This window comes from Vanacampus margaritifer, chromosome 5, assembly GCF_051991255.1.
Source record: "Vanacampus margaritifer isolate UIUO_Vmar chromosome 5, RoL_Vmar_1.0, whole genome shotgun sequence".
Classification (NCBI taxonomy): domain Eukaryota; kingdom Metazoa; phylum Chordata; class Actinopteri; order Syngnathiformes; family Syngnathidae; genus Vanacampus; species Vanacampus margaritifer.
Window position 1 is genome coordinate 17,622,120 of NC_135436.1, and position 26,166 is coordinate 17,648,285.

Sequence of the window (26,166 nt, forward strand, 5' to 3'; positions counted from 1 at the left end):
TTTAGAAGATGTGAGAAAACGAGGGTGTGTCCACATTGCCTCGCCATCACTCATTCGATCACTCTGGTTGACACAGCGCAATGACATTAGAGAGAGAACTTTTCTTCAGAAGTAGCCGCTAGTCAAAAATAACACTTCATCCTTACATTGGGTGTCAATACTTACTAGTACTAAACAGATTTAAATGAGGGATATTTAAAAATATTCTTGAGCGGACTGGCACATTTTTAAGGAAAATAGAAATGAGCAACAATCCGGTAAGTTATTTCAAATTATTCCAATAGTGACATGCATATAATTATATAAAGTATATACTGTTAAAGTAAATAATGTTATTAGGCCCCTTATCATGTGTAACGTCACTCTTATTGATCTGCCTTTTATCCTCTTTGGTCAGATGTCTGCCATTTTACAAATTGTGGATTAATTCTGTATTATACGTGAAGTCTTCAGTCGTCAAATTTAAGTGCTCAAAGGATGAATTTCATCTTTGATTAAATCTGATGGGCCAAGTCAGTCATAGATGAGGTTACTTTTTTAAACATGCATATGTAATATCTTTTTTTTTTTAATAATATATTTTTTATTCTACTCTATTTGTATTTTACAAAAACATTTAAAATGTGTATGTTAAATATTGTGTTTATAGTAAATCAGTATGTGTATGTTTGATCTATAACCTGATCTAAGGATATTTGATACCACTTTTTTTTTAGGCTGACTGTACAATTACTCATCTCGTGAATACTTACCAATACCAAGTAACTGATACCACTAGTATTTTTGATACATTACATTTCTATTAAACAATGGCAGATAATAGTCCTATTAATGCACTAAATATTAACATTATATTTTGCTTAGCCAATGAAAGCAGGTAAATGTGTAAAGTAAATATATAAATGAAATACCTTAACGGAGAAAGTCATCATATTACCCAAATCGAGATTGCAAATAAACATACAAATTTTGGTAGCAATACAATGCACTCTTGGTATTAATATAAACGTTACAGAAATTGTATCTTAATAGAGATTTGTGAGAATTTGCATGGATGCTTTTCGCTTAGAAAAACTTTCTGTCAGACGTGCATGCCATTTACTTCCTGATATTAGAACAACCACAAGAGGGCTCCAGTGACTGGTATCGTCGGCCTTTGTGAGTACTCGATACCTGGCTTGAAATAAGGCCAGTATCAGTACTTGTATATCCCTAACCTCATTTTTGTTTTCTTCCTTTTCTGGTACTGCATCCTCCTCATAGGTTGATTGACCAAATGTCTAAAAGTTTTACTCTGAACTATTCAGTGGGTGACCATTGACAAGATGCATCCTCCTAGCCGGGCAGAAGTAAAGCCGCAGTATGTTCACTATTTGGCCCCAAAGTCCCCACCTGAAATCACCCTCACTACTCCACAACGAAAAGGTACTTTAGATGCTAAACAAAAAGTATAAATGCTGAAATAATGATGATCTTTTCTCAATTTACTCACAAATGTACTCACTCAATGTGAAAGCAAGGCCTGTTTAGTCAATACACATCAGTGGAATAGATACAAAGATACATTATTTGAAGTAAATATTTGTTGTATTTTTCTGTTTCAGTACGACCTTGAAAAAAAAAACCTCAACCATAATGACCAACTGGGTTAATCAAAAGAGTGACAGGTTTTATTCCTAAAAATATATGTATGTTATTGTAAGCTACTGTAACATCAAATATAGTATTGGAAAAAAAAAAAGAGTTGCTTCTGCATTTAATAAATATGTATGTATTGCACGCAAAATAAATAATACAAATTGTATCAAACAGGTCTTAAAAATTGACAGGGAAAAAAAAGTTCAATACAATTCTACTGCATTTAGGAAGTAATTCTTTTGTGCTAGTAGTATTTGTACCACACTTTGAGAATCACTCAACACAACACAATTTTTATGAAAACTTTTTAATTCATACATATTGCAATTTATGGATCACAAATCAGTGCTTTTCAATATATTTCTGTTATACACCACCCTACCCCAGCAACAAGAAAACATTTTGTGCCCCCCCCCCCACCTCCACTGTGACTAAGTATCTTTTGTCGATGTAAGTATCCTTGAAAACAAACAAGAATAAAAAGAAATATATATCGACTTGTAACAAAGAATATCTTTATTACTATTGTGTTTTAGTCTGTAACAGAAAATATTCGAAATGCATTAATTTGTCTGAAATAAAAACAAAAAGTGAGAGTGCCACTGCCACCTTCTGTGCAGCTACATTTTATTCGAATAAGGTAAAAAAAGAAGAAGCATGTTTTCAGGGTCACATGCACCACCTACGACGGCGTATTAGGGCCACGTATAAATGTATGTTTTTTTAGAGGGTGGGGGCAATATTCTGAGGGAAAAAAACGCACATTTGCCACTTTCTAAACACAATAGAGACAAAATAAAAAAACATTTAAAAAAGGAATAGTTACATCAAATTCTAAAACTGGTCTTTTTTTTTTTACTAATCATACTATGTTTTCTCTGTGAGAGATTTCAAAGAGAGGTGCATTAAGTGCAGTGTAGTTTCTACGATCTGCTTGCTACTCCTCTTGCTGCTGGTGGGCATCCTCCTGGCCTATTACTGTAAGTACGTCCTTGTGTGCAGCCACCGTCCCCCCCCCCATCCCATCCAAGTGTATTAAACACTCACCTGATGACTGCAAGTCTGTCCTGTTTGGCAGATTCCTCCACCTGTGTGCATGGAATAGCGTGCGGTGGCAATACAGGCTGCGTGTGGGAGTCCCAGTGGTGCGATGGGGTGGTGGACTGTCCAGCGGGCCAGGATGAATCTCATTGTGGTAAATAATGTCGTCGGAAATAAATGAATGGCTCGAAATGAGCGACTGTTTCTCAAATGTCATTATTTCCAATATTTTTAGTATTTTTTTTCTTTCTGTGGTCAGTGAGGCTTCATGGCTCCAGTTTCCTGCTTCAGATATTCTCAACTCAGACCAAACAATGGAGGACTGTTTGTTCTCAGGGCTGGACAGCCCAACTGGGCCAAGCAAGCTGCCGGGACATCGGATACAGCGGGTAAGAGGATGTGTAGTGTGTTGTTTGGCTTTCCAAGGATGCGTTTACGTCATGTTGTGTTTCCTCTACAGGAGCGCAAGTGTTACATCGGGCCTACGTGAGGCACAATCTGATGATGACGCATTCTTGATGGTGAAATCTGACCCAAACCCTGGCGTACCAATAGTGCAACAGCTTGCGCTCAGGTTGGTAGAGTGTGAAACTTCAAAACATATAAAGTTCATCTCAGTTCTTATTTTCTTTCTTCTGCAGCAATTATTGCCCGAACAACTCTGTGGTGACACTGCGATGTACAGGTATAGCTTCTTACACTTGTAATTTAAATTTTGTGTATAATTGATTGTCATCTGTCTTCCGCTCTTCAGATTGCACAAGAGGCGCAAACTCCAGCAAGGCCTCTAGGGGGCAGCAGGCCTCTCTCGGGGCTTGGCCCTGGCAGGTCAGCCTGCAGTTTGCAGGCTCACACCGGTGTGGAGGTGCTATCATTTCTCCCTACTGGATTGTCACAGCGGCCCATTGTGCGGCGATGTGAGTCCTGACTCCTCACAGGCCGGAGTTTCTAGTAGCCGTCGTCCATTTTATCCTTAACTCATTCACTGCCATTGATGGCTATAGACGACAAAAATTCATTTGAACTATTTCTATTAGTTTAACATTTTTTTTCCCACTTTTCTTAACTTTTGCTATTGAAGTCATGCAGTTAATTACAAATAAAAATTGTCAGGTGATTATTATTATTATTTTTTATAATTAATTGCATGACTTCAATTGTTAACTCACGATTAATCACCAATTTTACATCTGTTCTAAATGTACACAATTTTTTTTCTAGGTTGTCATACTCTGAACAAAAGTGGGGAAAAAATGTTAAACTAATAGAAATAGTTCAAATAAATTTTTGGCTGGCAACCAGTTCAGGGTGTACCCCGCCTACTGCCCGAAGCGAGCTGGGATAGGCTCCAGCACCCCCCGCGACCCTTGTGAGGAAAAAGCGGTCAAGAAAATGGATGGATGGATGGATAATTTTTGACGTCTATAGCCGTCAATGGCGGTGAATGAGTTAAATCTGCTCCTCTGAGTTGCGTCTGTATTGCAGGACTTCCAATCCTGGAGGCTGGTCGGTATATGCGGGGCTTGTGGAACCTTTGGACGTTTTCTTTAACCCCACTTACACTGTGAGCCGTGTCATTGCTCATGAGGGCTTCGACAGATTTACTTACAGGAATGACATTGCTCTGATGAGGCTCAGCAAACCTCTGGATTTCGCAGGTACCGTATGATTATGTTTCATCTAGTCAGATTCTACAGAGAAAACAAAAGTATCTTACAAAAACGACTACAAGAATGTACATTGACAACATTAAAACACATCAATAGAAAACTTTATAAATCATTTAAAATGGTTAGAGTTAGTCAATGCCTCGTTCTCCCCATTCGCAAGAATATCTACAAGACTCCTCTCAATTAAAACCTGCACTTCAATCAAAGAGATAATTCCAAAATGATGTATTTTTTTTTTTATATAAACGTATGGATTTGCCTTGCTAGCCTCCAGTAATGTTGGTCCCGTGTGCCTCCCAAATGTTGGTCTAAACATCTCGGTCCCACTAAATGGCTGGACAACAGGATATGGCGTTTCAGTCGATGGAGGTGAGGATGACACAGGATGTTTTTGTTGTTGTTTTTTTTTTTGCTTATTCAAGGAAAAATGCGCACATATTGATTTAGTGTTTGTTGGAAATTAATTAACTCATTCACTGCCATTTGACGGTTATAGACGTCAAAAATTAATTTGAACTATTTCTATTAGTTTAACATTTGTTTCTACTTTTGTTTACAAGAGTATGAAAACCTAGAATTATTTATTGTACATTTAGAACAGATATAAAAATGTGATTAATCGTGAGTTAACTATTGAAGTCATGACAATAATTACGATAAAAAAATATAATCGCCTGACACTCCTAATTTTTAATCATCTTTTTTTTTATTCATTCACTGCCGTTGTTAGCTATTAATGTCAAAAATTAATTTTAACTATTTCTATTAGTTTAACATTTTTTTCCCACTTTTGTTAACAAGAGTATGAAAAACAAGATTTTTAATTGTAATTAATCGCATGACTTCAATAGTTAACTCATGATTAATCGCAAATTTTACATCTGTTCTAAATGTAAAATATTTTTTTCCTAGGTTTTCTGACTCTTGTTAATAAAAGTGGAAAAAATATTAAACTAATAGAAATAGCTGAAATGAATTTTGACGTCTATAGCCGTCAATGGCAGTGAATGAGTTAAGAAGCAAAATCCACCTGTTTTAATTTTTTTAACCATTTTGTCGGCCAACATTGCATAAAATTATCAAACCCAGAAAACAAATGAGCTGTGGTTGGTCATATAACCCTTAGGCACTGTGATGTCATTTTCAGTTGACAGTGGCACTACAAGGCAAAATGGCCGCCCCCTAATGGATAGATAAAAATGAGTGGATTTTGCTGCTTCATCAATATTCCACAAATTCAATATTAATTAGATGGTCGGGGTGGATAGAGCATTTTGTAAAAAAAAAAAAAAAACAACATTTTTGGCTTGACTTTAAGGGGGACTTAAAGAAGAAATAATATGTAAGAGTTACAATGTGTCTCCATTCAAAAATAAATAACTATGAAGAATCAAGCAATTAAAAAGTTAATTTTACACATGTCCCCTTCAGATTTATCATTGAGACAGAACTTTTAACCATTCGCCTGAGTCTCACTCTTGCGTAGTGCGTATTCTTACTCTTATATACTCTTCGTATATCATGCGTATTACCCCAGATGTTTTTAGCTCAAAATAAGACGATATGAAGAGAAGTTGACATTTTTGCATGTTTGTGTCTCAGACTCTCCATACCTGGTTGAGGCTCAGGTCTCCCTCATGGATGTTGCGGAATGCAACAGCTCTACTGCTTACAGTGGACAAATATCGAAGGAAATGATGTGCGCCAAAGGGGTGGAGACTGGATCGGATGCATGCAAAGTGAGGGCTGCGACATAAAATTTCCAGTTGATATGGCACACACTGGTGGTGCTTTTTTTCCAAATCGGTACCAAAGTATCATTATCTCTGATACCAAATCTTTACAGTCTAAAATTAAAGTCAAAATAGCAATAGTTTTGATACTTCAGTCTTTTAGGTAATGTACTTGATATCATCAACACAGTGCAAAATAACTAACCGATTGAGCTCATCTAAACGATGGTGGCGGCACACTTGCATTTGTGAGTTCCGGCAAAAAAAAAGACATTCTGATAAACAGAAAAAAAATTCCAAAAACAAGAAAAAATACCCTAAAAATCTGAAAAAAATTTAATTCCCTAAAAACATGTTTATATAATTATTCCCAAAAACAGAATCTCCCATCACCCAAAAAATCTATTTAAAAAAACAAAAAATTATTCCGAAAACAGTAAAAATAAATTCCCTTTAAAAAAAAAAACTGAACTAATACAAATATTCAAAAAAAGCACCCCCCACCCCCCCAAAAAAGAAAAGAAAAATCAGAGAACTCAATGAATGAAAAAAAACTCTGTGATGTTCCATAATGATAACGTATCAGATAATGTGGATTTTTCCTTCTTTTTTCTTTTCCTTTTTCAGACTGACAATGGTGGGCCTCTTGTGTCGCACAGGGATGGCTTATGGTGGCTTGTTGGGCACAACATATGGACAGAAAGTTGCACAAACCCGAACAAACCAGGTGTTTACAGCAACGTCACCTATTTTTTGGACTGGATATACCATCAGATGAAGGTAACCATGTAGACAGATTGGTTTATACACTGATGCAAAAGCATCGTCATTCTTGATTGATCATATTCCAAAAACTAAAATCAATATAAGCCAATTATGTTTTGATGATAGCACATTTTCATCATCACATTAACTCTATTGATTTACAGAAAAATCAAGATGACTGAAGACATGACCACTGATCCAAGATGTTGTTTGCAATGGGTTTAAATGTATTTAGCATAATTGCTAACATACTGTTAGTCATTTCCATATTACTACATCCTTTTGCATTTGTGTTTAATAAAGAATTATTCTATTACCTCTAATTTCTCAAGATTACAATTTAACATATGGGGTTCTGCCATAATCTCAATCTGATAAAGTTGTATATACACATTAGGGGGGGAAATGCTCTTTGCCACACTGTCATACTATTTGATCAATCGGTTAGCCAGTCTTCTTGTGAATGAGGGTGATCATTTCATCACGCTGAAGTTCAAAGTTCAAATCAAATCATCAATGTTGTCAGAAATTCTTTATTTGCAACAATTCTAGTACCTAAAAATACACTTTACATAATTTAAATATTATGTCAGTAGTAGCGGCTTTGGCTTCAGTTACTTGCAATTGCAATATTTTCCACTGGATGGCGATAGATACCATATTTGGGTTTTAAAGGAAGCTGAAGCCAATCTCTGAGGTCGTGCAGCCTCCCTCGTTTGTGTGCTTGAGTCACAAAGCTATATTGCTTTGTTGCGAATGCACAGCATGTGCCAAAATTCAGAAATAAGATTAAAGCCACATTGAAATTGATTTCAATATAGCATAGACACAATTAGTAAAACAGAACAGCACAGCATTGACCATTTACAAGTGCAAACCATAACTGGTCATATATCCAGGAAGTGGAAACTCCCCGTTTTATGCCTTTCAGGTCAGAATGGCACTCTTGTCAACTCTTTCTATAATGGCTTTTGTAACAAACAGCTGGAATGGTGGACCAGTTCATTAACAAACGAACAAACAAAATCTAATATTTTTCCAGAACACTACATGAACCCCCTTGATTGTAGACTTTGGGGTCTGTGTTGTATAAAAGTACGGTACACAATCACTGAGTAAGAGTTTTCCAAAGGCACTCCAAGCAATGTAAACATGACATTTGACCTCCAATAATTGTCCAAGCAGCTTTTCCTGACACGCATTTCACCAAATAAGTGACAAGGCACGTTTTAACAGACATGTACCAAAAAATGATTTTGGTTTATTTGCCAAATGGCCCATTTAACATGTTTTGTTCAAGAAAAAAACGCAAGTTCATTGCGCACCACTGACAGTGTCTTTTGAGAGTTTATCAGAAGGATTGTCTATCTCAGAGGTGATCGCTTCCACGTCATCCTTCTTGTGCAGCCTCAGCCCTTTTTCCACCTCGCCGTTGGCGCTTCGCTCGCTGGCGGCCCGCCCGTTGGCGCCCGCCGCCCGCGCCTTCCCTCTCAGTCACTTGATACGGTGCCGCACCAGAGAGGACTGGTCGGTAATCTCCCCGGAGTAGCCCCGCCGTCGGCAGGGCAGGACCAGCAGCAGCAGCAGGATGATGAGGATGATGGCGCACACGGTCATGAGCGCGTAGGAGATCACCCAAAGAAGAGGCTCCTTCAGCGCTCGGCCGGAGCAGTCGGACGCCACGTCCGCCGACGAGAAGGGGCCGTCGATTTCGGACAGCGCTACCCCGCCGCTCACTGTGGAGGAACATCACAATACGGTGACGCTATGTCGCTATAGTGATGATTTTTAAGCATTTTGGGGGACACTGAAACTAAAGTTGCAACAACAGTTTCAAGGCAACCTGTATTTACAACAATGCAGAGCTGACACATCAGTAATCTAAACTATAAACATCTAAGAGAGAAACTACACATCAAATCAGAAAAAAATGCACTCATGAAATGTCTCGGGTGTTAAACATGGTGCTTCCTTATACTTGCTCCTTAAAAAAAGGGTTTGACAAATGTATTTGTCATTGGCTCTTAGTTTCATGTCTGACAAATACATTTGTCAAAGGCAGCACATGAGTTAAGTGGATCGACTTAAAAATTTAAAAAGTTATTCTGTCTCTGAAAATATACATACTGTATAATGATGCATAATTGCAGTGATTTATGGTGACCAATAAACAGCTTGAGGCAAGAACACTTAGGAAAATGTGCATCACTGAAGCAGTAAATAGTTGTGGCTTGTAATATAGTAAATACCATAAAAATTTTTTTTTACTTTGCTTTTAAATCTGTTTAACTGTTACTGCTTTTAAATTGTGTACTTTTAATTACAGTATTAGGGCACATTGAGTTACTTTGTGTATGAAATACATCAGTCATTGAAATCACAGTTTTTTGTTATTGTTTTAATAACCCCTAGATTGAGCCTGGATACTGGTAAATGTCTCAAAAATATGATTTTTTTTCCAATAAGCCCCCCTGTAAAATACCCACACATTTTTTTGCAAAAAAATAAAATAGATTTTTTTTTTTTAAGTGTTGCATATTTATATGTATTTTATTTATGATTATCATTAATATGATCAGTGCCTTCACATAAATGAAATGAAATGAATAAAATCATTATTTATTCATCATAACATTATAATAAAGTAACATTATTTGAGTAAATTAGTTATTTCAGAAGTGTGTATCAAACTGGTAGCCCTTCGCATTAATCCATAACCAAGTAGCAGCTCTTCAGGTTTAAAAAATGTTAGTGACATCTAATATAGAGTATAAATACAGATCACCATTTCATTGTCCATAAATGTTTACTACCCTTCTAATATCAACTCACTTATTGTTGTGTGGGGTGACCTAGAGATGCCCAAGAGATGCTCACCAAACCGGACAGGTTAATAAAATATTTTCAAGGGGAAATGTGCTATGCTAGTATATCGATAATACTAAATAAATTAACTCATTCGCTGCCATTGACGGCTATAGACGTAAAAAATTCAGTTTAACATTTTTTCCCACTTTTGTTAACAAGAGTATGAAAACCTAGATTTTTTTACATTTTATTAGAACAGATATAAAATCTGTGATTAATCGTGAGTTATCTAGTAAAGTCATGCGATTAATTACGATTAAAAATTGTAATCGCCTGACGCCCCTAATTTTTAATAATCTTTTTTTTATTTAAAAGAAAAAGATTATTAAAAATAAAACAAAAAATATAAAAAAAAAGAAAAAGAAAAGATTATTAAAACGAAGGGGCATCAGGCAATTACAATTTGTAATAGTAATTAATTGCATGACTTCACTAGTTAACTTAATTAGTTAATTTTATACAGTATCTGTTCTAAATGTACAAAAAAAATCTAGGTTTTCATACTCTTGTTAACAAAAATGGAAAAATATGTTAAACTAATAAGAAATAGTTAAAATGAATTTTTGATGTCTATGGCAGTGATTAACATAATTTTATTTTTTACATGTGTGTACATTTTGTAATTTAGCAACATTTGGCCGCCATGTGGTACATTTGGACCACAAGACTGATTTTCCTTCCACACTGGCTCACCTGCACAATTGCTGAGAGCAAAGCCCAGTCTGCGCTGGGCCCGATCGAACACCACGTAGAAACCCTCCATAACAGTCGCTCCGATCACAAGGCCGTTAGCAGATGAAGACACGCCGAAGCGGTAGCAGTCCAGCGTGCCATCCACATCTGTGATCGGCTGGATGTACAGCTACACAAAATAAATTAAAAAAAAAAGATTGATGATGATGATAGACTGGTGATGAATCTTTTGAGGAGCGTCCGTCATGCTCGCATTTGTGTACCTGGGGGAGGATGGTGATGCGGAAGGACTCGCTGCTGTTGGTGTCCCTCAAGTAGATGGAGAGCTTGGGGAAAAATTTCCACGGGGTATCGCCCCTCATCCAGCACGCCAACTTGGTCCCATCCCAGAACCCGGACGAAAACTCCTGGATCTGAATGAAAGAAAGAAAACAAAATGTCAGTTGAATGTTTGTAAATAAAAAAACGAAAAAGCTATAATGTAGCGTAGCCCCCAGCATATTCTATATTGTACATTCTGCCAAAGAAAGTGCATCCTTGAAGAGTGACAGTGCCCCCCTTCCGCCCCCCCCTCCATCTCTGCACTGACGACGCGTTTCATCATTTTCTGTCGAGAGACGTCAGCGTACCAGAGAGCTGCGTGTGATGGCGTCCACCACCGCATTGAAGACGTTGACGGGAAGTCGCAGCAGCGTCGTGCCGCTGTCAACGATTGCTTTATCCATGTTATACTGCAACGAAAAGGCGAGACAGAGAAGTGCGGCTTGTCACTCGGGCGTACTCCCATGGAAGAAAAAAAAAAGAATGTCAGTTCAATTTCTTTCTTCAGATGAGAAACGGGATTTACAGGAGCTTGTATGAATTTCTGCCCCAGACACAAGAAGCGTAGATGGGCCAAGATCAGTCAAGATGGGTCGAGATTTGACAAATGTGACCTACTACTAATCTTTTTTTTTTTTTTTTGTCCTTGCCAAATCTTTGATCTCAACTACTTCACACAGGTTATCCTTTAAGATCGATTGCGTTTTGGTAAACGACAGATATAAAATGCAAAACACTCATATTCTAAGTTAATTTTACTTATTGCTAGGGATGGGCGAGTACCGATACCAGGTATCGGTCCAATACACAGCCTTATTTCATGGTATCAGTACTCGCGCCCTCTTTTGGCTGTTTTACGATCAGGAACTAGAAATCAGGCATAGAATTCACAGAAAATTGCCATTAATTTCATTCCATTTTTAATTTCTTGACAATAATATGTTATATGTGACCTCACGGGTCTAAACATGACATTCAGATTAATATGACATTTTTGGAACATGAGTTCTGAAGCAAAATCCAGCCATTTTTATCCAGCTCAGGGGCGGCCATTTTGCCACTTGCTGTCAACTTAAGATGACATCACAGTTGCTCAGGCAATGACCAATCAGAGCTCACCTGTTTTCTGAAGCTGTGCTGTGATTGGTTGTTGCCTAAAAACCTGCGCAACATTGATGTCATCTTCAGTCGACAGTCGGGATGATCATTATTGGCAAGGATCTGTTCGCTGTGGCAAAATGGCCGCCCCCCCCCCCCCCCCCCTTGAGATGGGTAAAAAAACGGCTGGATTTTGCTGCTTAACTCATATTCGGTTAGCATTAATAACCAGAATACCGTATTTAGACTAGTGGGGCAGAATAGGAAATATTATTGTCAAAAAAATAAATTGAGTTAACTTCCCCTAGAAATCAGGCATAGAATTCACAGAAAATTGCCATTAATTTCATTCCATTTTTAATTTCTTGACAATAATAAGTTATATGTGACCTCACGGGTCTAAACATGACATTCAGATTAATATGACATTTTTGGAACATTTTGGCTGGATTTTGCTGCTTAACTCATATTCGGTTAGCATTAATGACCAGAATACCGTATTTAGACTAGTGGGGCAGAATAGGAAATATTATTGTCAAAAAAATAAATAAACTGAGTTAACTTCCCCTTTAAGATATATAAGTCTTTCTTTAAAATCATTTAGCGTTTTTTGGGGGGGAAATTTTATGTTTCAAAAGTACTTGTGCTATCAGTACTTGATTCACATTAGTATTTGGTGATGATGACATTGGTATAGTTCTGAAGAAAAAAAAAAGTGGTGGTGTTGACTGATCGAATCCAACAATTACCTCTGTGCAATCAAGGTCCAGGTTCTGGTCACCAACCTCCAGCTTTAAAACCTCTACTTGGTAGTACCATTCCTCAACGATAGGGGTGTACCAGACCGACCCCCGATACAGAGTTGGTTCAGCCCCACCCATGATCTAAAACACACACACACACACAACAAAAACAGTCAATTAGACCTTTGACGTTGAATCGTTACCACAACAACAACATCCATTTCCTCCATCTTCTCTGGTGGTTAGATGCAGAACATATCAATGGATATGCACTGCTGAAATTGTGGTTAGACTTTGAATAATAGACTGGGGGGGGGGGAAATGTTGGCCTTTACAATCCATCCCTGTGTTGTATTATTATTATTATTATTTCCAAATGAAATTCCTCTGTGCGCAGCCCCTGCTGACTACTCACAAGACTACCACCCGGAGGGTCGACTACGCTGCTGGCCGACGTTCCGGCCCCGCACATCTGGAGGGAAAAGACATCAGGAATAGCGAGTTGCTTCACCACGGAATCGAAGAATGGTTCCACGGATGAATCTGGCTGATTGATAAAAAAGGAAACGAAAACACAATCACTCATTTGTGCTGGTCGAGGTGCTTTTAGCTGTTGCCATCGATGCTTTTATTTTCCTTTCTGAACCAGGACATTTGCCAAACGTTTAAATGACATAGCACAATAGTCGTATTGTTTGAGAGCTATTTCCCATTAGATGTGGACACGGTTTATTTTTATACATTTTTTGCACGGCTAATATATTAATACTTAATTTGACATATAATGTAAATAAGGACAAATATAATGATGTGCCAGTATCATTTGACCACAGAGGTTACTAATATATTCGATCACAAAAATTGGTCACAAAGCATACTCAAGCTTCTTCTTCTGTACCTCCAGAGAATTTTATCATGCTGAATTAGAAACAACGCTGGTAGACGGCCACACCAGGTATTCTTCCTTTTTTTTTTTAAGCTACAGTACAGTAAATGTACAAAATATGTACTATTAATTCAAAAAAGCAATCTTTAGATAGCTCAAACTAACCTAGTTTGTGTCTTTTGATGTATTTTTTCTATTATGGAAACATATGTCCATGTCCAACATATGTTTATGAAATTGGGAAAAAGTTTTACAAACACAAATACGAGTAAAACATTTTTTTTTATTAGGGATGTTTTGTAGCTACTGCCCTTCAGCTTGGAGCTTTAAGATAATCACATTCCGCTCAAGAGAATACAGTACCTTAGCTGTACTGGATTGGTACGCCTTACTTGCATGGTTATATAAATGTAATTTTGAATTAGTCACCCAGTGTTCAGAATAAAAAAAATCGAATTAGGTGAATATCAGGACTTGTGGAAATAAACCAGAATGGATGTTAAGTGAAATAAAATGATTAAAGAGTTTGACACACAATTGAGTCATTGACTGTGTATGATGATGATACTGCAATTTGGATTCTTTGTTTCTTCAAGATTCCTTGAGCTTTTGTAACAGTTATCTAAACCGAACTTTGTTAAACTTTCCCCTGATTTAATGCCAATGAAAAAAAAGTTGTGTACAAGTATATTCAGAGAGAAATTCAAGATACAAAAATAAAACATTATGTCTATATACCCCACATGACTATTATTGCTTACCTAAAAAAAAAAAAATCTATTTGGTTTGACCAATGCTTTATTTATTTTTATGTTTTTTTGACATTTCTCGATATAACGATATAGCGATATCGATATATATATATCCACAAAATACCTGATAGAGCAGTCCTCAACCTTTCTTATTCATTAAAACCATTCCGAAATAACAAATATCATTGCAAACATTTCCTCCTCGCACCATGTATGATGGGCTTTTCTAATCGTGATTAGAAACACATTATCATATCACATCTATTTCAAATTGCATTAACAGTGGATCTTGACTGATCCCTTTCCCAACTTCGTAATGTGCAGCTGGTCTGAATGTCAGGGACGGATATATTGTAGCTGTACATTGAAAAGTACAATTTAGAGTCAAATGAATGCATGACTATTTTTTTATGCCTCATAAGTGGCATTTTTTTTCCTGATCATTTGAGAAGCAGCGCATCTTAATTCGCTTACCCGAGCCAGCATGGGATAGGCTAGTCCGAGGATGCCCTGCCAGTTGATCCCAGGTAGGAAGAAGCCTTCAGATGACAAGATGGCGGCTATGTTGACACTGACGGTGCCATTTGGGCCGCTGGGGGTGGAGATGAGGTCAACGCCAAGTTCACCCAGCCAGTTTCCCTGGGTGTACCTCACAGATACGGTTTGGCCGTCTGACCTGAAGGAACTGGAGCTACACACAGAACGGAGGCCAAATTATAGTCCAAATTCCAGTCATTGTATAAATATGAAGGACAAAAATGGTGACATCGCGACAAAATTATGAATGAGATCCGTGTGTGACTTATTAAGTCAAATCACTGCACTCATACATTCTTATTCTCAAACAACATTTTCAAACATGTTCCGGCTACTCACAGCGCAGTGTTGAAGTAGCGCGTAATAAAAGGGTGTGCAGCCGCGGCCACGGCAAAGTTACTGCTGCCGGTATCCACCAGGATGTTCAGCTGAAAGACACCAAGTGAAGCTGCTATTAGCAAACATTAGCTTTTGGCTACAAACCTGCCCCACCCTCATTTGCACAGGTGAAACATTTCTTTATACAGATGGTACAGTAGTGTTGGGTCAACTATTATTTCATATGCTAAAGCTAAATTCATCGACACTGTTATCCTTGAGTCAAGCATAACAGTCTGCAGGCTCCAGCATGAGAGTGTGACCCGTGTCCAGCATCCTGGTATGCGTCATGCACACCGTCGTAACCGGCTAACGCTAACTGCAGTTGAGATAATGCTGTCTTACAGGCATCAAATTAATGAGCAGGAAATAATTTGCCAGTGACGTCTTTAACCTTCACCACCAAATGGAGGCCACATTAACACCTTTGTGCAAATGTCGCTTACCCTGACGGGGTCATTAACCTCGCGGCCACCTGAGGCTTTAACCGCAAAGCGCTCTTTTTTTTTTTTTGCAGGGCCTCTTCACTGATCTTATGCCAGAAAAAAATAGTTCAAATACCGATCTGTTCCCAATCCTCATTTATGGCCGTGAGAGTATTAGGGTAGCTGAAAATGTCAACAATCAAGTGTTTTGTGTTGTGTTTTTCTCTCCCAAATAATTCACATGCGGACTACAACATAAAAAAAGGTTGATATTTCTTTGTACAGAAATTGCTTCTACTTCCTGGTCTCATTCTTGTCTTTGGAACATACTGATTGATATACGATGTTTTTATAACGGGTGGGAATGGTGGAGGAAGTCACAATCCAATATTGTTGCCATAGAGTGCAAAGTATTCACGGCGTTTCCTTTTTCCACATTTTGTTATATTACAGCCTCATTCCAAAATGGAAAACATGCATTTCTTTCCCCTCAAAATTCTACATACAACACCCCATAATGACAACATGAAAAAAAAAACTTTTGTAAATGTACACAAGTCAGGGATGGGCAACTTAAACGCTGGAGGGGGCCACAACTTTTCATCAGTGCTAGGGGGCCACATAGGCTGTTTTTAAAGACTGAGTAACCCACTGATCCTTCCAGCTGCTTCCTATTTAAATACTTCGTAGGCATGTGGACGTAAAAACCCCAAAAACAAAACAAAACAGGATTTAAGGGAATTGACATTCAGAAATCTTCAGCAAAAAATAGGCTGAGCTGAAACAACTTCCTGTTTTGATTCTTCTTTTAAATTTGCAGTGTCAAACTAAATGGTGTGCCACCATCCAGTGGTCGACAATGGAATTACACAACAAACTAAATGAAAGGTTTTCTTTCATTATAATTTATTTATTTTTTTAAATCCGCAAAATAGCGGAACTAAGAACACATGATGGACGGCGGTTTAATGAATAACTTTTTGTACTTTAAGCATACGAAAGATAAAAGATTAGTTCCATATACAACACTACACTTTCCCTCCTAATATTTCCCTAAGAGTATGATGAAGTACTGCTATGTCCGATTTATTGTTAATGGTTGAAATGAGGCAAGGGTCCAAATTAGAAAAGCTTTCTCTATACAGAGGAGGATTGAGGCATCCTCGCCTTCGGCTTGACGAGCCTCCCCTCAAAGATTGCTTCATTCACAAGAGGAGTTACCCTACCGAGCTGTATTGCAACCAGGCAGGGCAGTTGTTTACCAGCATCAACATCAACAACATTGTGACCACCAACAGGGGACACACCCTTCACAACCATAAATAGGGAGAATTCACACCTTGAACTTCCGAAGCCTTTTGGATTAAAGCTGAAACAACAAACAAGAGAAGTGCATTCGCTGCTACAGGTGGCCTTCAGAATCAGATTGCGTTCACCGACAGTCCTTTAATGAAGTTGACAACTGAACTTTCTCAACTACTTCCTCACATTGTCTTTTTTTTTCTGCCCTTCCGATGAGAACGATAACTAACGCCTTGTTATTCATAGCTTGTATTGAAAAACAAAAACAAAGGACAATTAAGAGATATTTCAATCAGCAAGACCAATGACGACGGTTCGAGAAAAAACAAACAAAGCTGTTATAATCGATCCTTCCAAAAATGTTAATAATGCTTCCTTGGCCCGCGTTTCTGTCCAGTCTTCACACAATGGAAGGCGGTTGGCACTGAAAACATAACCTCCTTGACGTAGGATGTTATCAGCAAATGTGTTTCCTATCACTTCCTGGCACTGGTCCACTATGCTGCAATGTAAAATACCAACTGGCATCCCTATCATAGACCTGAACCGGTCAAACAAGCCTGATTGAGAAACATGTGAAGCTTGACGTCAAGAGGAGAGAAAGGGCGAGTTGGGAATTTCCTTGTCGTAAACCTTCCTATATTCTCGCGTCACACTTGACTCCCTCGGCTTGGCTGCTGAGCATCGGGCGACCACTCCCACTGCGATGCCGAAGCGGCCTGTAGTCGCGCGCGCGGTTGATCTCTCGCCGTCTAATCGGTGGCGTCTGTGGCGACGATGTGCATCTGACACCTGTTTGTAGCAATTAGCAGAGGCGAGGGTCTCCAGCCGACACCTCGCCCCCGTGTCTCTGCCACATGCTAACAGATGCGGCAATTAGTGGCTCGTTTAGACGGCGCCTCATTTAACACTGCAGCAGTGTAATTGCATCATCATTTCATGTTAATAACGATGAAAGTTTAACCCAATATTGTGAACTCACAGGGACGTTTTTTGTGCCGAGCCATCATTAGGGAAACTTGCACTGTTTCTGTTGTGGCAAATTATAATCTTGGCGGATGTACACCGTAGCCAAAGTTAATTAATTTATTGTTCCAGTTCTGTTTAGCTAGATTAAGCGAGTAGATTTTCTCTCACGAGTCCAGACACTTGTGCTCTCCGCTTTAACGTGAATCCTAAACCGGTCTGTGAAAAGCGGGCTTTATCACCCAAAGCACAATATTCCAGTGTTAAACACGCTAGCTGTGTCAATCTTGGGTTAGTTCAGTGGTTTGATTGAACCCCAGGGATTCCGCTGAAGTCATGACCGACACCCGAGTCTTATGATTTGTGATGACACGCCCCATTTGGCTATCTGTGACTGTAGGGAATTTGGTGCGCTCAGTAGTCGACTTGTGACTGCTATGATGGTACATCGTGAGATTTTTTTTTTGTTATTGTAATCCTGTCATACTATGTCAAGCAAAAAAAAAAAGTGCAATATGAATTCACATGTTTAAAGGAACGTATAGTGTTCCACAGGGTTCAATTCTGGGGCTGTTTTTATTGTATCGGCTGCCCCTGGGTTCCATCTTAAGAAAACAGTGGTAGATAGTGGATGGTCTTACAAGGGTCTTTTCCCAAATATTCTCAAAGTTTTCTGATGTACAGGTATCATCAGTCACAATGAATTGATTGAGAAGGGAAAACAACAGATTGCAGGTGGATTTAATTAAAGGCACAGTGTGTAATAAGTGACCACTCGATGTCGCTTTAGCATAGAATGCAGCCGAAATGTATGCATTTAAAAGCACGCACACGCTAGCGAGAGAAGCTAGTGGAAAAAATACGTTTATGTGATAGAAAATATGTTTTTGCATATTGTTGACAGAAATAGTTGGTTTTAAAAATGAATGAATTATTAGTTGACCACTAGATGACACTAGGGATCCTTGAGTGCACCTTTAATGTCAGCACACTTTCCTGTACTGCTTCTAAAATGTCACGGAAATGACACATTTTTGCCTTTCACTTATGCTCCTCACAGTAGAAATGAAGCCGAAGAAATACTGTACGTCTGCTACTTAAGCAAATGCTGCTCTGAGTTTGACAAAGCAGGGCGGCGACACTGCCGGCTGTAGTCTCTCAAAAGCTCTGATCTGTGTAACTTGAGACCGTTGAGAACACTGTGTGAAGTTACTAATGAGATCGTCGGCCGACGGTTTAAGTAGCCCATCAAACACGGAACGAGAAAACAGTGTTAAACCTACAACACCCGAAAGCGTGATGCATTTTTAATAGTCCAATCCGCCTGGGACCATTTAGTCACACTTAAACATTAATATGATATCGTTAGGGCACTTTAAATATCAAATAGTCTAAATGAAGTAGTCCAACGCGAGCATATTTCTGTGTAATCATCATGAAAACGAGCAAGAGTGAGTGGTTGCTCGGTGCAAGTGCGGGGCAGCTCAGCGCTCTCGGGAGCCTCGTAATCCCGGTCAGCTGCCTGCTCGGAAACAGTGCTTCTCACAGGCCAGCATCATGTGAGCGCATGTGAGCGGGCTTGAGTCTACCTACACACCTCCAGGCTGCGAAATGCAGCTGCCGCATGCGCTCCGCACACACCACAGGATCCCACCAGACCGGTTATATTCATTTAAGAAGGAACAATAAACACAATGTGTTGCATTATCAAACGGCATCTCTGAGTGTGTCAGCCGGCGCTCTGGAGTGTAACATCATAGCCATGTCACATGGTGCCCGCATACACAGATTTGCATTGCACAAATGCTGTGCAGCACGTACTTCTGACGGATAATCTCAAATGTATGGTTTTACACCACCGTCTTGTACTTCAATTATGTTGACAAATGATTTGTTTGATTAATGCAGTGGAGCATCCTAATACTAGACAAAGTGCCATTTTTGCAGAAATTGCGTGGGAATGCTAAGATTTTAATGTGTGTGTTTATGAAGTAAATTGAAAGATAAATTATGTGGGAAAAAAATTGTAGTTAAACAACAAATGAATAAAAATAAAACTTGAAATGCAATCTGTCTAAGGTGGGATTTAATCATTTCAGTGAAATTATAATCAATTTCCTGATATGATAGTATACATGTATATCACTTATCATATTGGTCATGAATATATTTGCAATGTACAATCAGAGGTGCAATTTGAACCCGTGACCTCCTGGTTACTGGACAATGCACTTTACCAAATGCGCCACTGAGCAGTATCAGAGATATGTCATGATGATCAGTTGTATGTATGGAAGTGGTGAATATATGTCAGTCCCATTGAAAATGAATGGGGAAAAGTTTATATTAAACGTTAAATTGTGCGAAAACTGTAAGCAATGTGGAATCGAACGATATGCTGTTCAACATTCGCACCATGAAAAGAACAGCGGCTGTAAAATTCGGAAGCCGCATTTTTTCAGCAAACATCAACAATTATTTTGATTATCGTGTAATCGTTTAGTCTTTGTTTAACCTAAAATTGTCCGAATCCTCTGATTTCAGCTTTTCAACAATAATTAGTCTCCAAGATAAGTCATTTACAAACATCTGCTTTTACTTTGGAAAACAAAAGCCAAACACGTAATGGAATCAAAAAGGCTTATTAATCCAACAAAGTATGGCAAAAACGCTTGTCATTTAGATGTTGAGGCGGTTTTTGCAGGAGCTGAATGTAACTATTCAAGTAACTTGTCATCTACTTCCAAAACCAAGTAATCAGTAAAGTTGTTTTTAATATCAAGTAATCACTTAAGTAAGTTACTTTTCAAAGTAATCGCTGGAAACTCAGTACACCACGGCTTACAGTGAGCAGTTATTAAAATAACCATTTCATGCCTGTTGTAGATTCACGTGAATCTATAACAACATTCTATAACACACATGCACACCAACTACTTGCCATCCCAGATTAAGTCAACACTGTTGGTGACGTGAATTCTACTGCAGCCCTGCACTTTTGACATTCACCGTTTTCACGTACTTGTGCGTGACCAATGCTTAACCCGCATGTGGAGGCCCTCTGTTTTTAAAGACTCCTATTTTCAAGCATGACAAATAAAAACAGTAACTCTGTTGTAAACTCAATTTTAGGCCACTGACAACTGACTTTAAAAAACTTTGCCCCGATACAAACCCTTTGCAGAGCTTTTAGTATTTGCATGTAGATAGGGAAAGTAGCACCACTTTTTTATGTTGCTGGTTTTATCTCCCTATGTTTTTCTTTTGTTGTTGTTGTTTTATTTTTGGCAACTTTATACTCCAAGTGACACATTTCCTTTACTCTATTTGCCATTGTTGTTATTGCACCTTTTCCGGAAACTCTAACAACACTACAACGATCAATCATGGTGTCAGGCTGTTGCTTTGGCATGTGCTTGACGGTGACCGATCTGGAAATGTTTGATTTAGGAACCCGCAAACATGCGTGGTGATTAAATGCTTTGATAGCCACTGAATACATAAAATAATTCTGATTAGCATAACTCATCTTGTCTTTTTTTTGTGAAGAGTGCTTTTGGATACCTTGGTTGTCACTTGTCACTGTCAAACATTTAACATTTAATTGTTTGGATTTTTTTTGAGCAGGGGTCCACTTCACAAAGCAGGTTTAATGAGAACCCTGAGTCAATAAATCCTGAAATGCGGGGAAAAAAATGCGTTTTCCGTTCCAGAAAGGAAGCAAACTGAAACCAGAGAAAAAGAGGTAACCCTAGCCTGTTTCATAAAAAGAGTTGATTTATCTCTCAGTCAGTTACCGTAGTAACAGAGTCCGTGAACCTAACCGGGTCAGTAGCAGGTTTATCACAATAAACTTCGAGTTTTTCCCTGCACCCGTCTCTTCTTTCCCTCATTAATGAATTCCGCTGCGGCGACTTTTTGCCGCCTATAGTCTACAGTGTTTCCCACAGATTTGAAATCTACTTGGGTGGGTGGACTCCGGCTGGTGGGGGAATGTACTGGTGTCTCAATCCTGTTACTGCATCTCCTCTAGCCTCGCGATCCACAAAGTGACGGCGAACTAACGTTACATGCGATATATCTGGTCACGGTATATGTAAGTCTCAGTGTTTGTTGAACCTGCTTTGTGAAATGGACCCCAGTACATATGTACCATAGCATATGCACTGCTCAAAACAATTTGTTCCTTTAATTTTTTTGAGCAGTATATAGTTTTCAAAGAGACCAGGAATCAAACTTCCTCATTGCTTCAGATCGGGTGCGTGAAGTACATAATGGAACAACAGAACAGGTTCAACCACGGTAACAAACAAGTTAGAGAGGAAATAGTTATGTTACAGTATATGGTAATGTAGACAGGTTTGGGTTTTGGTTTTAAGAATAGAATGTTTATTGCAGATTCTCCACTGATTTGTCTTGTTTTCTAGACAAAATAAAACATTCAGGAGTCATGAAGCGCCGATCAGGGGTGTCAGAAAAGTTCCAAGACTGATGTCACAAGACAGTTTCCTAATCTAAATTACAAGTTGCCCAATTCAAAATAGTTATGCTTGAAAGTTTACATACCTGTACACTCAGGGTGTGTAAACTTATGAGCACGACTGTAAATGTACAAAAGCTAAACGTCGCTAAATGATACAAAAATGCTATGAATCGTCACAAAAAATTCACATGCCCATCTCTACTCATGTCAACTTCAACCTCTGAAAATATCAAAACAATTGCTTCCAGTATTTGGAATCTTATGGGCATTAAGCCTTTTTCTCACCATACAGTGCACTCCTAAATTTATATACTGTATTTCTTAGAGTCAAATACTCTTTTCTAACCTATGAAAAGCTTTCATGCACTCCTGGAAGGATTCTTCCGGGATCCTTTGCAGCTCATTCACATTTTCAAAACGAGTCCTTGTGATAACACCCTTGAATTTGGGAAGCATTTAAAAAAAAAGAAAATCACACAGAGCCAGGTCAGGTGAGTAGAAATGCAGCTCCAGCTTGGTGATTTTCTTTTTGGTCAGGAACTGTCAGATGCTCAAGGCATTGTAAGCAGATGCGGTGTCATGATGAAGCAGCCACAAGTTTAAATTTTTCTCACGCACTGGTCGAAACAAATGCTGCAGGATCTCGTTGTCGATTGGGCTTTAATATTTTTTGTGACACAAGTCTTGGAACTTTTATGACAGACCTCGTACATTTATAGCAGTGTTTAAAATCCTTATGTAAAAATTTAATGACAGGCAGGCGGTTACATAATGTGAAGAATTATTAAATTCATTTAAGTTGTGACAACATTTTACTTTCACTCCCTCCATTTAACAGCAGACATCTGTACTTTCTACTTCTTACGTTGTAAAGGTAGATTCGTTACTTTTTTCAACAGCTGAGGATGACGACGCAACGTAAAACAAACCTTAATAGAGAGCAGTAAAGTCAATTGTGTTTGAGATTTTGATTGACTGAGATGTCGGGTGTCTTATGGCGAGAAGGAACGAAAACCAGGAAGCATGAACAAAAGCAACAGATTCAGAAAAGCAAGATATTCCCCATCCATTGACTTATTTAGAAATTCTATCAGCACACCATGTTGTCTGGACTAAGTTATTTTGATATTAAAAAGTCGAGCCACAACACTATTTAAATTAGTAACACAGGTAAACTATTTTATCTGCAGTTTTTTCCTCAGGCAAGTTTTTTTTGTGTTGCTTTTTTCGATGAGTTATTTACTTCTACTTTGATCAGTTTTTGTTTTATTTTTATACAGCAATATCTGTACTTCTACCTACTAATTCCTGGCGACGGAAGCAAACGAAATCAAATACAGAAACATCTTATTAACCAACACTACCTGCTGTCCGGGAGTGCCAATCAGCATTTCAATGTAGTAGCCTCTGCCGGAGTCCCCTTGCAGGTTGCCCACCATGTCCATAAAGTTGACTTGACCGCTGGGGTCGGTAGCCAGAGAGAGACCCTTCCCATCAGCAGCGAGCGCGACGAGGCGAGTGACAGACGAACCCACCGCCGAAGACACGTTGTACTTCCCCGGATAGATTTTCAAAGGTAATGACAGATAACTCTTGGTCACGCCGATGAGGCAAACGCTGCACATAAATGCCAAAATAGGATTGTAAGCGCAGTGTGCCATGTTACTGCTGATTCCCCGAATTTAGAGAGGGCAAATCTGGGTGAGAGAAATTCCAGGTACAAAAGTTTGGCTCCTAAGTTTCTAGTTCAGCCATTACTGAAACGCCATCATTGCCGACTTCTGTGCGCCAAGTCGAAACTATTCATGTCGTCATTGTGACAAATGTAGCCGACGTATAAAAGTAACTGCAGCTGCGGGGAAAGAGAAACTTCAAGATGCTTCGCCTCATTGCGAGGAGCAGAGTTACAATAGTTATGTACTTCCGGTGTGCACCTTCAAAATAAAAGATTGAGCGCAACTTGTTGGACACTAATGAAGGGCTCTGTTTGGCACACACTTCTGAAAGAACATATTTGCTCAAATTAAAGTGAGTTATTAATGTTAATAATCTCTGCCAGTGTTTACATTTTCAAATGATCACTTCTCCGATGCCAACATTCCGAGAAAATTCCTATGTCCCACCAGCATGGTAAACTATATTTAAAATAGGCCTGTGGAATTACAAAAGGGATGCAAAATGTATCTGAGAATAAATTATTGAGAAGGAAGTACTTTTCAACACACGCCACAATATTTTGTGCTACTAAATTACTAAAAAATTAATGCGTCAACCACTATCATGAATCTGGGGGAAATATTTATTTTTCAAAATTGTTTTGTGTACTGAGCCTGTTGCAATTGTATGTTTTATTCTGGAGTATTTAGTGGAGGAATCGTCGACCTTATTTCTGCAAACTCAACTTGATTTCCTTTTTGCCTCGAGTCAGACAGTAAACCAAACCATGTGATTGAACTCACGCCTCATCTCAGTTTGGTTGGCATTAACAAGCCTACAGACATCACAACAGCACAAGTACGCTTTGAATCCATTGTTACACTGCTTGAAGAAGAAGAAGAAGAAGAAGAATTGCTTTTTTGACTTGTCCTTTCATTTGTGGAACCGGTTTATTCCCTCCTCCCAGCCATTTTCAATAATAACAATAAATAATGACATAACACAGTGAATTTCATTTTGAAAATTAGTTAATTTTACTGATATCGAGTATGTGAATTATTGGCAGATGCCATCCTTCAAAACTACTTTAAGAAATAAAGTACTTAAAAAAAAACATTTTTATCTTTATGTACTTTAATAAAATCTATAAAACAAAAATAACTAGATATAATAATTGTTCCTCACAATTAGAAAGTTGCTCCTCAAATCAAATAATTGATTAGTAAAACTTCTCTGCAAAGCAAAAGTTATTTCAAGCCCTGCAGTAACATTACTGTTAAGTATGTTAACAGCATTTATGTTTTCATACAATTAGTTTTATTAGGTAGTTTACAATGTTATGGCTTCTAAGAGATAAAAATATCTACCATCTTATATATAAAAAAAAAACTGTGTTAATTTCTGTCATTCATCTTTACTCATATCTTTAGACACAGCGGTTATCTAAGTCCTTATCCCTCAGAGTTATTTTTTCTGATGTAAAGGAAATGCTAAGGGAGGAAATGAGGCTCCCAGCGGTTAAGCAAGATCAATGTCACAGGCCTTTTTGTATGCTGCCTGTTCCTCACAGAGACAGCCACTGTCTCGCTGTGAATTCCTCATGAGTCCACAGTTAGACTCGTCACATGTTCACCGTCATCTTGCTCGCTCCGTGTTTGCAATAACCTCAATAATACAAGGAAAGGCTGTGACATATTTCTTGTGTCGTGCATGTCATGCATCGGGTCTTGTGAATGAAAGAATTCAAGCATACTTCCTGCTTAATTCCTGTGATTTCGTTGTGTTTCCATGGTCTGAAAGCATCAAGATGAAAGGGGAACATGGAATGCATCGCTTACTTGTGTTACTGAGCATGGGACATGAGCGGGCGTTTGATCATGGATGTACGTCTTTTTTAGCTTCAAAAGGCTTTGACTGACATGCTCCTGCGCTAAATTCAGTTTGCATTCATTTTTTTAATGTGAGGCAGCGCAGTGGGGTTGTGGTTAGCATGTCTGCCTCACAGTCAAGAGGTTGCGGGTTAAAATCGAACTCAGGCCATCCTGTATAGAGTTTGTATGTTGAATTTCATTCTACGGGCACTTGGGGTTTCTCACACATGCAAAATATCTATCTATCCATCTATCTATCTATCTATCTATCTATCTATCTATCTATCTATCTATCTATCTATCTATCTATCTATCTATCTATCCATCTATCTATCCATCT

At 38.5% G+C, this 26,166-nt stretch overlaps 2 protein-coding genes across 2 annotated transcripts; one reads left to right on the plus strand and one right to left on the minus strand.

Moving 5' to 3' along the window:
• The first annotated feature begins 1,325 nt into the window (after positions 1-1,325).
• Positions 1,326-7,046, plus strand: LOC144052319 (transmembrane protease serine 2-like). The gene is made up of 11 exons (XM_077566254.1): positions 1,326-1,425; positions 2,717-2,833; positions 2,939-3,068; positions 3,140-3,253; positions 3,321-3,364; positions 3,434-3,596; positions 4,165-4,337; positions 4,617-4,718; positions 5,952-6,088; positions 6,710-6,862; positions 7,012-7,046. Exons 1-11 carry the CDS (start codon positions 1,326-1,328, stop codon positions 7,027-7,029), a joined length of 1,251 nt encoding a protein of 416 aa, XP_077422380.1. The 3' UTR covers positions 7,030-7,046.
• Positions 7,047-7,364: 318 nt separating this feature from the next.
• Positions 7,365-24,197, minus strand: bace2 (beta-secretase 2). The gene is made up of 9 exons (XM_077566541.1): positions 23,664-24,197; positions 15,085-15,173; positions 14,683-14,899; positions 12,986-13,117; positions 12,577-12,711; positions 11,038-11,139; positions 10,672-10,821; positions 10,409-10,577; positions 7,365-8,583 (listed from the first exon to the last, which is right to left on the minus strand). The coding sequence occupies exons 1-9, from the start codon at positions 23,958-23,960 to the stop codon at positions 8,342-8,344; spliced, it is 1,533 nt and encodes a 510-aa protein (XP_077422667.1). The 5' UTR covers positions 23,961-24,197; the 3' UTR covers positions 7,365-8,341.
• Between the last annotated feature and the right edge of the window lie 1,969 nt (positions 24,198-26,166).